Here is a 13,293-nt window from a genome sequence, read left to right as displayed (position 1 = left end):
AAGAATTAGAAAAAAAATAAGAGAAGATTCACATGCCCCCATCACTTCATTAATTTCAATCATTTATTAGAGAAAGAAGACAATACATGGTATGGCAAAGAAGAAATTTTTTAGAAGCATTGAAATATTCTTTGAGTTACAAATCAAAATTTAAGACTTTCAAACTTAATGTAAGATAAATAATACTTTAATTTTCTTCCTTATCTTGAAGAATTAGAAAAAAAATAAGAGAAGATTCACATGCCCCCATCACTTCATTAATTTCAATCATTTATTAGAGAAAGAAGACATTTTTACAATACATGATATGTCACAGAAGAAATTTTTTAGATGCATTGAAATATTCTTTGAGTTACAAATCAAATTTAACGCTGTTTCAAACCTAATGTAAGATAAATCATGTGAAGTAAATCACTTTAAATATATATAAACACCCCCATTATGTCAAGGATTTAGTATAAACATATAAGCAAAAAAAAAAAAAAACAAGAGAGTAAAATTAAAAGAACTATAGTTTCGAAACTTTATTTGTTTGAGTTCGAGAGTTAAATTGTGAAAATGAATTTAAAAATTTTTAACCTTATAAATTCTAAAACTTTTATCTAATAAAAGGTGTTCTCATCTCAATCCTCCAATTTATTATGCATTGCTATAATTGTATTTATCTATTTTTTAAATAATTTTCATTTAAAAATAATTAGAATATTAAAAAAATCAACTATTTTTATTGGAGTATATTGGAGATGCACTTAGAGGTACACACCGCTAATTGGCATGTACAAATCACCACATCTAATACTCTTTCCTTAAAATCACACTCACCGAGCTTCCAACAGCAGACATGGAGGAATCCAAATAAACTAACCAAATTCAAAGTTCCAAGTTTTGAGAAAACATTCAAATCGAAATACTGTTGGGGATCCCCTTAGCCGTGATCCCACCCTCACTGTAAGGAGACAGCAGCGAGTAAGCCATTTTCACAGGCCCGTTGCGGTTCTTCAGCCTGGGATCACCATTCCTCTCCTCAATCATCCTCTCAATCCCCTTCAACTTCGCCCCAAATCGGTTCAACGCATCGATCTTATGTTCATGGTGTCGCGGTAGTGTGGCAAAAGGAGCTTATTGATGGGGTGCATCGCGCTCAGGTGGCGGTTTGTGGCGATCACGAAGGGTTCCATCACTGCGTGAGTGCGCAGCCTGCCACGAAGGATTCTAGCTACAATGTAAACAATTCTTAAACTTATGTTTGATTATTTGATGAACAAATACCAGTGGCTAATAAGCTGATGAACGCAGGAGTCATTGATGATGACATAGGCTTTGGCAAGCGACCAAATTGAGCCTTCAACACCGGAAGTCATGGGCGTGTATACAGTGCTTATGGCGCCAAAAGTATCGCCACCTGGATGGGGGAGGCTAAGCTCAATAGCGAGGGGTTTCAGGGTGCTGTCATTGTTGAGGAAGAGCAGCGTTCGGGTGGCGTAGACCTTTCGATCGGTGGCATTGATTCGTCTTACAAATGGCATGATGGTGTCGTGATGATCGAGGATAAAGAGCTGTTAGGAGTTATGATAGGAAATAATTTATTCTTATAAATAAATTATTTCCTTAGAATTAGAGTTATGTTAGGAAATAATTTATTCTTGTAAATAAATTATTTCCTTAGAATTAGAGTTATGTTAGGAAATAATTTATTCTTGTAAATAAATTATTTCCTTAGAATTAATGAGATATTTATTTCCCTATTTTATGTTGTTTCCTATATCTCCTAATAATTAATGCGAATTAATTATTGGAGATACTAAGTGTTATACCCTTCCTTTCATATCATTTACCTTTTATTATTTTTCCTATTACAAGATTATTGTAAGGGTTATTTATAACCACATTCATATCAATGAAAAGGTGTGTATTCCACCACATTATTCTGAGTTTTAACAAGAGCCTGTTGGACTCGAGTGCCTTAAAAACCAAAAAAAAAAAAAAAAAAATGTAAATTTGCTCTGTTAACTGATTCAGCCTCTTTCACAGGAAGGTAGTTTAGCTGAAAAATTAGATAGGGGGTATTAGAAATTTGAACGAACGAACGAACTTGTTGGACAGAAAGGCCGTCTAGGTTTCCCTCGATATGCTTTAGTTTTATTGTGCTATTCTGGTCGCCGTATTGGCTGGGATCCAGCAGGCTGATTGGTGGGAATTTCTGTAAAAATTTTACAACATCAGCAAGCTTTCCTAAGAGCAAAGATTAGTTCTCATGGATAAAGCAGATTTACGAGAGCTATTATTATTATTATTATACTTATAATTTCTCTTTTTCTTTTTTTTTGTGATTCCTTTTTTAGATGGCTTGGATTTACTCCTATAATGTTAAGCCGAAATTAAGCCGTAATTCATGATTAAGCTTGAGGTATAACAATTTTCTGTACAACTGAAGTGATATTTACAATGTTCCAACACATGTATGCATACCATGCTTACTCTCTCCTATGTGGGCAAAAATATTACAGGCGGACTAATTAGGTACATATTATGTGTGAATAATAGGTACATGAGGGGATATTAGTCGTGGTATTGACATGCTACCTCAATATCATCTCAACGCCACGATCCGCACTTATAACGGGCGTACGTAATAATTGCGCCCTGAGTGGACATCACTTAATTGTCAACGAGAGCTATATTTTACCATAAAAAAGTTTATAGAAAAATATGTGAAAAGAGCGCAAATTCTACGAATCAAATATTCATTGAAAAGATTTGACTCGTCATGTATTTGATTATTTTGAGAATTCATATAGCCCAAAAAATCAACAAAAAAAATATTTATGCACTATATTAATAAGTGATTTATTAAATTTAAGAGAATGTCATCTTTTTTTATTAGGGAGGAATTATTATTATTATTATTATTATTATTATTATTATTATTATTATTTGCTAACCACAACATAAGATCTAAATTAATTGATGCTTATATCTAGGACATGTTTTTTAATTCCCCTGGGTTTGCCTCTCCACAAGCAACATGCAGATAGCCTCCATTCACATTGACATGCTCTTATTAATGTACAATTGGTTCAAGAAAATTTAATTTTTCTTAAGCAATTGCATCTCCAATAATCATCTATGTATATATGTATGTATGCATGCATATGTATGTATGTATTGAGCATTGATTAGTTATCAACAGATTTTATCTTTTAGCATAAATTTAGAAGTATTTTTTAGTAAGAAATATTCAAACCCTAAATAAAAATCATTTAGAATTTCTATTTCAGGAATTATAAAAGAAATAGAAATTATAAAAGTCAAATAGATTGGATAGACGAGACGAAGACAATAGCACCAAAGTCAGTCTAATCCGAGTCAAATCAAGCTCGGACTAAGTCATTAAACAACTTTTGTAAATTTTTGGTGGTTAGTTGAAATATCATTTGTATTCAAATCTAATGAGCTTAAATTAAAATTGAGCTTCTCAACGAGACTAATTCAATAAGCTCGGGGAGAGAAACTTGGACTAGAACCTGGATCTTAGAAGATGTAGCTGAATTTCAATATTATTATGCATTGAAGACCAGATGAAAGCTTATTGCTTCTGCAGCTACCTCCCGCAATTGAAATTCGTTCGTTGGCTGCCCCATGCTCTTCGTCAGCTATTGAAGTACCTTGCAGGATAATAAAGTACGTTACGACACAACAATGCGCCCTGAATATGGTGCAATGATGAGCACAATTTCGACATATGTAGTCAACTACAACCCACATGATCTAGAAATCATTACAACTCCCAACTCCGACATTTGCGACAAACAAATCACATTATTAAAACATACCACTATAGCCTTCATGACCAACTACAACTTATGTGGTCCATAGCTAATGTAGCTCTCAATGCTAACCTGTGTGGCCTGCAAACTTTATTACACCACACCACCACGATCTATGTGACCAGCTACGACTTATGTGCTCCACGTACATCATGTTGCAGCTCCCAACTTTGGCCTCTCTGAGGCCTACGTATGTTATCACACCTCACCATCACATCCTACATGACCTAATATGACCCACCTTATCCATAGATCATCACAGCTCCAAACTCGGCCTCTGAGACCTTTAAGCGTTCTTGGAGATCACCACTATGATCTTTGTAGTCCATGGTTTATGCAGCTCCAAACTCCGACCTATGTGGCCTACATACTTTATTGCACTTCACCACCAAGACCTACATGACCAATTATGGTCTATGTGATCCACAACTAATTGCAACTCTCAGTTTCAACCCTTGTAACCTACAAACATTATCACAACTCTCCACTTCGACTTATGTGACTAAATAATTAAGGCCTGAATGATTCACAACTCAAGCAGCTCCCAACTCAGACCTCTATAACCTATAAATATTAATACAACTGACCACCATAATTTACATGACGAATTTTGGTCTACTTGGTCCACAACTTATGAAGCTCCCAACTTCATCCTTTGTTGCCTATTGATATTATCATAACTTACCACTACAGCATATGTGAATAATTATGACCTACGTGATCCACAACTGAAGTAGCTCCAACTTTGGCCTTTTTGGCCTGCGAGCGTTGTCCAACTCACCACCATGATAAATGTGAGTAACTACATCGCACATGGCTCATAGCTTCTAAAGCTTCCTACAATGACCTACGTGGCCATTCAACACTCTTAAAACAACTACCTATGACATACATGGTCAACTACCATCACATCAACTTTCAACTATGATTTTTGCAACCAGTTAAAATTATTATTGATGAACTATCATTGTACATCAACTTTGTAATTTTGTCCTTCCTGATTCAAGGGAAGAGTGGGTTGATAAAGTGGATTATTTCAACTAGGTCACACTGTGTTGTTTTTTTCTCTTTCCAGGGTATTCCACATAAAACATTAGAGTGTTTTCTCTTACTTACTTCTTTTTTTTATCTATGTGTGTCGGATCTTTTTACAATACTAAGGCGTTAAATTATCATTATACTACCGCAAATTTTCAAGCATGCATCAAGTGTAGCATTTCTCATTTATAAAAAAAATTGTTGAATATTTGCCTTTGCTCTCATGGACTATGTGAGGGTGGTTGGATGCTTCATTTTCTCTTATTTATATGCAAAGCATGAAAGGAGGAAAAATGACAAAAAATTATTTGAAATATAAATAATAAAAAAGAATTTGAACATAACAATCTAAACTATTCTATATGAATTGTATTATAGAAATCTCTAGAATATTATATATGTGACATGTCTAGTAGCATGCCTATTTTTCTTTATATTTAACACTTATTTTTTATGAAATTATAATTTAAAAAAAGATATTTCCATGTTTTTGTTGGAGATATAAAGCAAATAGCTGGTTGGCGCCTGACGTCGAGAGGCCAGCTTTTGACGCCTTGGCGCTACTCCAAGACACCATGGCGCCGTAGATGGGCGCCTAGGCGCAAGATCGTGTCCAGAAACCAGAAAATATGATGTCATGACGCCACAGTTTGGTGCCAGTTATTTCACAGTCTTATTCGAGAAAATGGCGCCTAGATTCTGGAACTGCTCTTTGCAGTTTCTGCAGCGGCTATGCACGACATTGGAGGTTATAAGCTGGGAGAAGCAGTTCTAACAGGGGAAGTGATCATTTGAGAAGCCAAGGAAAGAGTCTAAGTGTGCAGGAAAGTAGAGTTTAAACTGAGGTTTTGTATTTTTCTTCATTTTCTTGGAGAGAATTGAGAGGATTTTGTAAATGATTGTTATAAGCAGTGCACGGAACAAATAATGATTATTTAGGGAGGAATTTTTACTTTTTTCTCAAAGAGAAAGATAAGTTTTCATTCTAAATTATCTTATATTAGTTGTAAACTCATTTTTCATGAATTTTTTTTATTATAAGATAATGGATTATTGTGTTTTCTACATGCACTGTGAGTATATCCTTTGTGCATTCCTCTTGTGATGAAGTAGTAGTATGTCTAGGTATGTGAATGCATTTAGAGTGAGCTCTTATTTATTATTATGATGGTTTTTTACGTCCTGCTTCTGGTCAATTGGTATGTTAAAATCTGTTGTGATTCCATAAATATCCGAGAGGGTTGTCGCTTTAACTACTAGTAGAAACCACATTACACTATTGGGTGAAGAAAAATTATCCTTAAGGCAGTGCAAATAGATATGGATATATATTTTGATGGAGTTAATTTGGAGGTTTCTAGCATGATAAACAGAAGCACTTACCTAGTTAAATCAAACTTCTTTGTGCACTCGAAAGATTGTAAAAAAAGAGTGTAAAAAAGAGAAATGCTCATATTTGTCACTAATTACAATCTATATTCTAAGTTTTTCATTCCTACACAAATTACTTATTTCATTGCAAGGGGAGAGTATTTTTCATAACTAGATCTTTCTTAACTTATTTAACTTTACTAAAATTAACTTTAGAGTAAATCTATAGGTTTAGTGATATTCTGGTAGAATTCACAAGCACAATTTAAAGAAATTTAATTTCTAGGCTAAGACTCTTTTTAATAGGCTAAAACTTTTTTTAAGATTTTAAAATAACAAACTTCCTTGTGGGATCAATACTTCGGACTCAAAAATCCGATATTATTTGAACGATATGTACACTTGGATAAAATATCTAGTGTGCAGTGCTAAATTGTGGAAAAACTCAAGTCATAAAATCTATAAAACATAAGCAAAGAGTTCAATATAAATTTATTACTTTCTTTCGAGTTTCTCTATACAAACAATATCTCTACCCCTTCTCCCCTATCCTCCACACACAAATAATTTTGTATGAGAAATATCATAATTTTTTTGGCACTCAAAATATAGATATTTACAAAACTAGCACCTATGAGATCTTTTTTAACGCGTTTCGGTGTGCCACGGCAGTTTTATAAAAATGATAGGTTGTAAATTGAATTTTGAGATGTTTTTTTGAGAATTTGAAAACCGGATTAAAGCGTGTTCTAATTTTATAAATAGGAATGCTTGGAGTGGTATGTATGTAATTAGAGAAAATATTATGGCCGGATGACTGTGTGAATAGATTTACCCGTAATATTTGGTATAACTACACCTAATTTTTTTAGCAAAGCCTTAAGCTCATTTTGAAAATATAATTAATTTGATTAAAAAAATGAGAATACCAAAGCTGCTGAAATTGACATTTTCCCAATCTCACATATGCATGTACAAAAAATATTACTTTCGAACATCATATGTGTGAATTAGAAGTATAAAGTGAATCACATAATCTCACCGTGCCTACAGTATGATACAATTCACTCCGTCATCAAGGAAAAATTATTGCATACATACACCGCATGCAAGCATGCAGTGTATGATCCTGACCGTAGATCACGGTGATCAACAGTAATGATGTATTTCGATGGGCGTCACTTTAATTTTTTTTTTTTTTAAAAAAATTTTAATTGCATTCTGATCGTAGATCACTGCGATCTACGGTCAGGATCGTACACCTCGTACATCTCTGCATGTGGTGTATATATGCAATAATTTGCGGCATCTGTACGTGCATGTAAGATGATGATGAACGTACTAGAATCACTCCACGTTATCGGAATGTATTACAAGATGCGATTCATATTATGATGCACATCTCAGATTAATCGAACGAAATATTTTCTCCAGCAGTAGAGAGCACAATACCTTGAGGCGTTGGATGATGACAGGGTTGACGCCGGCCAACATTTCCCTCGCAAACTCCTCGTCGGTCCTCCACGCCCACTTATCATCTTCACCATATAATCCCAAATAACTAATCAATCATCAGCACGCAATCCACAGAAAGAAACGAAGCAGCAGCGAAAGAATACAATTACATACTTTGAATCACTTGAGGCATCGGTAACTTGAGCAAGCTGCGCTGGCCTTTGCCGGGGATGAGGACGCTCTTGAAAAACCTGAATGGCAAGGCCTGGAAGAACTTGCGAAGCAGAGGGATGTCGGGGAGCTGCAGGCCGCCCTCGTAGAGGCTCAGCACATCTTTGAAGGAGACAAACTCTTTCTTCGTGAAGTTGACGACGGCCTGAAGAAGGGGCAGCAGGTCCTTTGCCACTGTTTGTATGCCGTGGCCTAGAAAGTCCGACCGCTTGACATGGCCGAACCGCTCGTCGCGGGGCACGTATATCTCAAACTCCAGCTTGCCAAGCCGGCTCTCCGACTTCGGATCTGCAGCAAAATCTTCTTGCTTATGAGCTGTAGCAAGTTTATGCAATTTACTGTAAACTTTTTTTAATATATATATAATTAAAATATGAAAATAATATTTTCTCCAAGGATTGAGCATTTGATAAAATCTATGTTAGTTATCACTCATATACCATAAATGGGATAGATGCTGAAACGGAGCAGAACCCACGAGTCAAGTGAAGCGGAATGATCTGTCCAATCGAGGAAGTTTCATTATGTGGGTTGGGGGAATCAGCGACGGCACAGCGGAAGCGTGGTGATCTAACCCACATTGGTGCGTAAGAAACTTCATAATATATTTCTTCTAAGGGGCTATATATTCTTCAAGGTGGATATTTGTTAAGTATATGCATTTCTCCTAAAGGGGTTGAATATTCGCAAAGGTGAAAATTTGTTAGGTATGACTCATAATACCAGAATTTGGAGTCTCTTTGAATGAAGAGATTTCTCTTAAAATTTAGTGCGTTGGGGAGAGCAAGGGCGAAGTGGAAGCGTGGTGGCCCAACTCACACTAGTGCATAAAAAACTTCATGATATATTTCTCCTAAGGGGCTAAATATTCGTCAATGAAGGATTGAGCATTTGATAAAATCTATGTTAGTTATGACTCATATACCATAAATGGGATAGATGTTGAAACGGAGCAGAACCCACGAGTGAAGTGAAGCGGAATGATCTGTCCAATCGAGGAAGTTTCATTATGTGGGTTGGGGGAATCAGCGACGGCACAGCGGAAGCGTGGTGATCTAACCCACATTGGTGCGTAAGAAACTTCATAATATATTTCTTCTAAGGGGCTATATATATTCTTCAAGGTGGATATTTGTTGGGTATATGCATTTCTCCTAAAGGGGTTGAATATTTGCAAAGGTGAAAATTTGTTAGGTATGACTCATAATACCAGAATTTGGAGTCTCTTTGAATGAAGAGATTTCTCTTAAAATTTAGTGGGTTGGGGAGAGCAAGGGCGAAGTGGAAACATGGTGGCCCAACCCACACTGGTGCATAAAAAACTTCATGATATATTTCTCCTAAGGGGCTGAATATTCATCAATGTGGAGATTTGTTGGGTATATGTATTTCTCCTAAGGGGTTGCATATTCGCCGAGGTGGAGATTTGTTGGGTATATGTATTTCTCTTAAGGGGTTGGATATTCGCCAAGGTGGAGATTTATTAGGTATGACTCATTTAACATAAACGGAGCAGCTGGAGTGGAGCGGAGCAGAGCCGACAAGTGTAGTGGTGCGGAAGGATATGTCCAATCAAGTGAGTTTCATTATGTGAGTTGGGGGTGCGAGGGCAACACCCCGCGGTTTAGTACATGAGTAATTAAAGTAATTACTTATTGTACAATAGAGTTATATATATATCATGTTTGTAACTCTATGTGAGCTCATGAGACTCCGACAGCTGAATCTTGTATTCCGTAATCTTTTCTGAATATTGAAAGGAATTCGCTGCTCTGCTCTCAAGAATGTAGGCATCTTTGCCGAACCTCGTAAATCTCTGCGTGCTCTTCTGAATTTGTGTCGATTCTTGTTTTTCTTCGCCCTAAATTTCTAAACAATCTATTAATGAATTGGTAGAAGTAAATAGTTAAATGTTAAATATGTTAATTTTAATATTTTGAACTCTATGTGTGTAAATCCTACCAAAACATAATGGTATATAGTATAACTTTAATAAACCATTTATGCTTTAATTTTATTTTTTTTGGAAGATTTTGCATTTATACATAATACTTATTAATTCCTATATACATACATATATATACCTAACACTAAAATTTTAATTTTTACATACATTCATCTTACCTGTACATAAAAAAGCCTATTTTACTTTTGAAAAATTAAAATAATAATAATCTTGATGACATATGAGAGATTTGTGGCATAAATATAAGAAAATAAATTTTAAATGTAAGATAAATAACTTTCTTATAAAGAGATGAAAGAATAATTTTCAAACACCTCCCCTTAGGCCCATTTGAGAGTGCAAATATAGTGATTGTAAAATGATATTAATGTTGTCATGATGAAAATAATTTTTTTCTTAAACAATATGTATTATAAATATTTTTTACTTATAAGTCCCTACTAAGTTCTTAAATATTTCAAAAAACCCCCAAAAGAAAGGTTAATTGAAAAAAGTTGTAATAAAAGAGAAGAAGTGTAATTAAATTTAATTAGTAGAGGAAAATTTGTGGGAATGTTTGCAAAACTAAAATTATGAAAAAGAGACCTAAATGCAGCATATCCCAACTCCCAAATACTAATCTCCAGCACTCAAAAAGGGAGCTAGCTACCGTTGTAGACGAGTCGAGTTGAGTTCCAGCCACTCTCAATTTGAGTTTGAGTTTGTTTAATTTTATCATGTTGAAGCTTGAGCTCGAGATTAAGTCTATGAATTCAACATGTCATGGAGCCTACTTGTGTATTATATAAAAATAAAATATTAATATTAATTTAATATTGTCTTATAATAAAATAATATATAAATTGAATAATAATGAGAGAAATAATAATAAATTATTTGTTATAAATATAAAATATTATTTTTTAAAATAATTTTTATATTTTAAAGTTAACGTTTTTTAAGAATAATACTTTTTGTGCGTATTTTACATTAATATTTGTGTTTGGCTTGTAGCTCAGCCAGCCCAGTTCAGGAGCCTCTTCTCGAGCGAAGCTCGTACTGGCTCACTTACACAGTTACACCACTCGAGTTGGCACGTAAAGAGGATAAGTAGGCGCACCAGTCTTTGACGGCGGACGGCCAGTCTTGCCCCGGCGGGGATATGGGAGCTCGGCGGAGCCGCCGAGCACTGGCCTTGCCATATCCGGGTTACCATCCGGGTTCCCGAGATCATTGTAGTACGCGTAGCTGTAAACGCGGTCCCATTCCTCGAGCTTTCGGTTCACACCATCTCCCCGAAGGTTTCGCAGCTCGTCCTGCCGGTAAGGCCGCAGCGGCTCCGGCGTGTGCTTCGGCAAATAGGGCTGCAACAGTCAGAGCTCAATTTATACAATTTTCCAAATTGCTATGTCAATATTTTAACATGCATGCAAGGTGTTCGACGAAATTACTAGTGGCGAGCAAGAGCTAGCGCTTACGTTGTTGGCGAAAAAAATGCGGTCGTAGGAGTACTTATTAGAGTTGTAAACCCATGAGTTGCAGTCGAAGTAGATCCGACCCTTTCCTGGGAAGTTCTCAATGGTGATAGATTTTAGGAAAAACTGTGCCAGGTGGCGATTTTTGACGATGACGGCGCCGGGTATCCCCTCGCTTTCGTTCACGATGAAAGTCACCCAGTACGTTTTCTCGCCGGCGATAATTTTTGGGACGACCGGAAGCAGCGACGGTTCCACGCACGCCGGCGGTCCTACCACCCCTCTGTTTCCGTTATCTATATATACGAACATGAATAGATCAGCATCAGCACTTACATATCTCCGGCGACTGGCTGGAACTTAAAAGGTTGATACTTTCTGTTGTTGAACTTAAATAAATAATAACAAAGCGTATAATTTAAAATACAAAATATTATTTTTTTACAATTTTAATATTTTAAAATAAACTTTTTAAATTTAATGTATTTTGAATATATTAAGCTTGGCTTATGAGCACATGAAGCTAAGATTGAGTACAAAACTGAGAAGGGGGGGTCATACTGGGATCTCCGACGGTGGCGCTGGCGAGGCGGAACTCGACTTTCTGGCCGAGGAAGTCTTGGATTTGGTTGACAATGGCGGCGTTGAAGTCGTTTAGATCGAGCACGTTCTTGTTCATCATCACCACCTTGGCCTTCACTTTCGCCCCCTTTTTTCCAGAAGAAAACACATCCTTCACTAGGTGGCTTATCATCTTGATTGATTTCTACTGTTTATTAAGAAACTTAGCAAAGAAGGATGAAGAAGAAGAGGGAGGAGCTTGGGTGAGTAATGAGTGCTGATCGCTACTGACGCGGTTGGGTTATTTGGGGTAGGAAGGAATTTATAGAAGCGTTCTTGCTGAAATAAATGTTTGTGACAGTTGCAGCATTGATTCTTCCTCGTGGCTTCAGGAGTTGTGAGGTCCTATCGTCAATGGCAATTAATGACTCTTGAATTGATTCCTACACTTTCATATTTGTAGCTCGAGCATGATGAGCGTTCAATCTGATGTTTTGAGATTTTTAATTTATTTTATTTTCGATCAGTATGAATATGCTACGATTTTAACAGAGTTTTAACTCAAGTTTTAATTCATGAATTTAAACTTCTACTTTTATATCAAATATTATTCTTTTTTTTTGTTAATTGTTTTTTTTTTATATGCAGCTCAATAATAAGAAAATATTAAGTCGCTTCTTTGGAACGGTGAGAGCAGTGCAATGTGACCAACTCATCCACACTGGGGGTGTAAGTGACTAAGTGAGTCAAGTAGAATTGAGAGCCAATTAGAGCTCAGCTCAATAAGTGGCTCATGAACTGGAAGCTCAAACTAGCCCTGACTCAACTATTTGGCCTCTGAGATGACACTCCTTTAAAAAAATATTATTATAAAATATATTTTAAAATATATTAAATTATAAAATTTTATATTTAAATTATTAAAAAAATATTAATTTCTTTTATATTTTATGTTAATTGAAATCTTGTTATTTCCCTAACAATTACTCAATTTATTTATCATTTTATTATAGCATTATATTAAATTTATATTACTTTCTCATTTTTATAGTATACAAGTCGGTAGGCTAAAATTGGAGCCGGAACTTGAGCTCGAACCCAATAAAATTAATCACGCTAAAGCAGAGGATGAATAGAGCTCGACCTTACTCATTTTCATCGCTAATTCAGGTACATTTTCGCACGTCCTATCATCATAATGTAGTATTTTCTTTCCAATAAAAGGCTTTATGCGCTTACAATAATTGATAACCAATTACTCCTTGTAAAAGCGGAGTGGTTGGATCCATGGAAAGCAAGGTTTGCATTAATGTCCAAGTGGTTGGAATGTTTTTATGATCTGTTCCTTCCAAGTATGTACAACTTTAAATTTACAATACATACATATATA

General features: G+C 35.5%; 1 protein-coding gene across 1 annotated transcript; it reads right to left on the bottom strand.

Moving 5' to 3' along the window:
• Positions 1-1,130: 1,130 nt before the first annotated feature.
• Positions 1,131-12,263, bottom strand: LOC110024558 (probable linoleate 9S-lipoxygenase 3). Its single transcript, XM_020724601.1, has 9 exons — positions 11,904-12,263; positions 11,346-11,638; positions 10,988-11,231; positions 7,866-8,210; positions 7,689-7,774; positions 2,093-2,200; positions 1,946-1,962; positions 1,270-1,557; positions 1,131-1,212 (listed from the first exon to the last, which is right to left on the bottom strand). Coding segments are annotated over exons 1-9 (1,575 nt in total). The 5' UTR covers positions 12,097-12,263; the 3' UTR covers positions 1,131-1,211.
• Between the last annotated feature and the right edge of the window lie 1,030 nt (positions 12,264-13,293).

This window comes from Phalaenopsis equestris, unplaced genomic scaffold (assembly GCF_001263595.1).
Source record: "Phalaenopsis equestris unplaced genomic scaffold, ASM126359v1 Scaffold000258, whole genome shotgun sequence".
Classification (NCBI taxonomy): domain Eukaryota; kingdom Viridiplantae; phylum Streptophyta; class Magnoliopsida; order Asparagales; family Orchidaceae; genus Phalaenopsis; species Phalaenopsis equestris.
Note: the sequence above shows the minus strand (reverse complement) of the source record. Positions and strands in the feature narration are given on the sequence as shown.

Coding starts and splice junctions, on each gene's coding strand:
- LOC110024558 (XM_020724601.1), bottom strand. CDS start 12,096: ATGATAAGCCACCTAGTGAAGGATGTGTTTTCTTCTGGAAAAAAGGGG. Junction 11,232..11,345: donor GCATTTTTTTCGCCAACAAC/GTAAGCGCTAGC, acceptor TGACTGTTGCAG/CCCTATTTGCCGAAGCACAC. Junction 2,201..7,688: donor TCATCATCCAACGCCTCAAG/GTATTGTGCTCT, acceptor AAATTTTTACAG/AAATTCCCACCAATCAGCCT.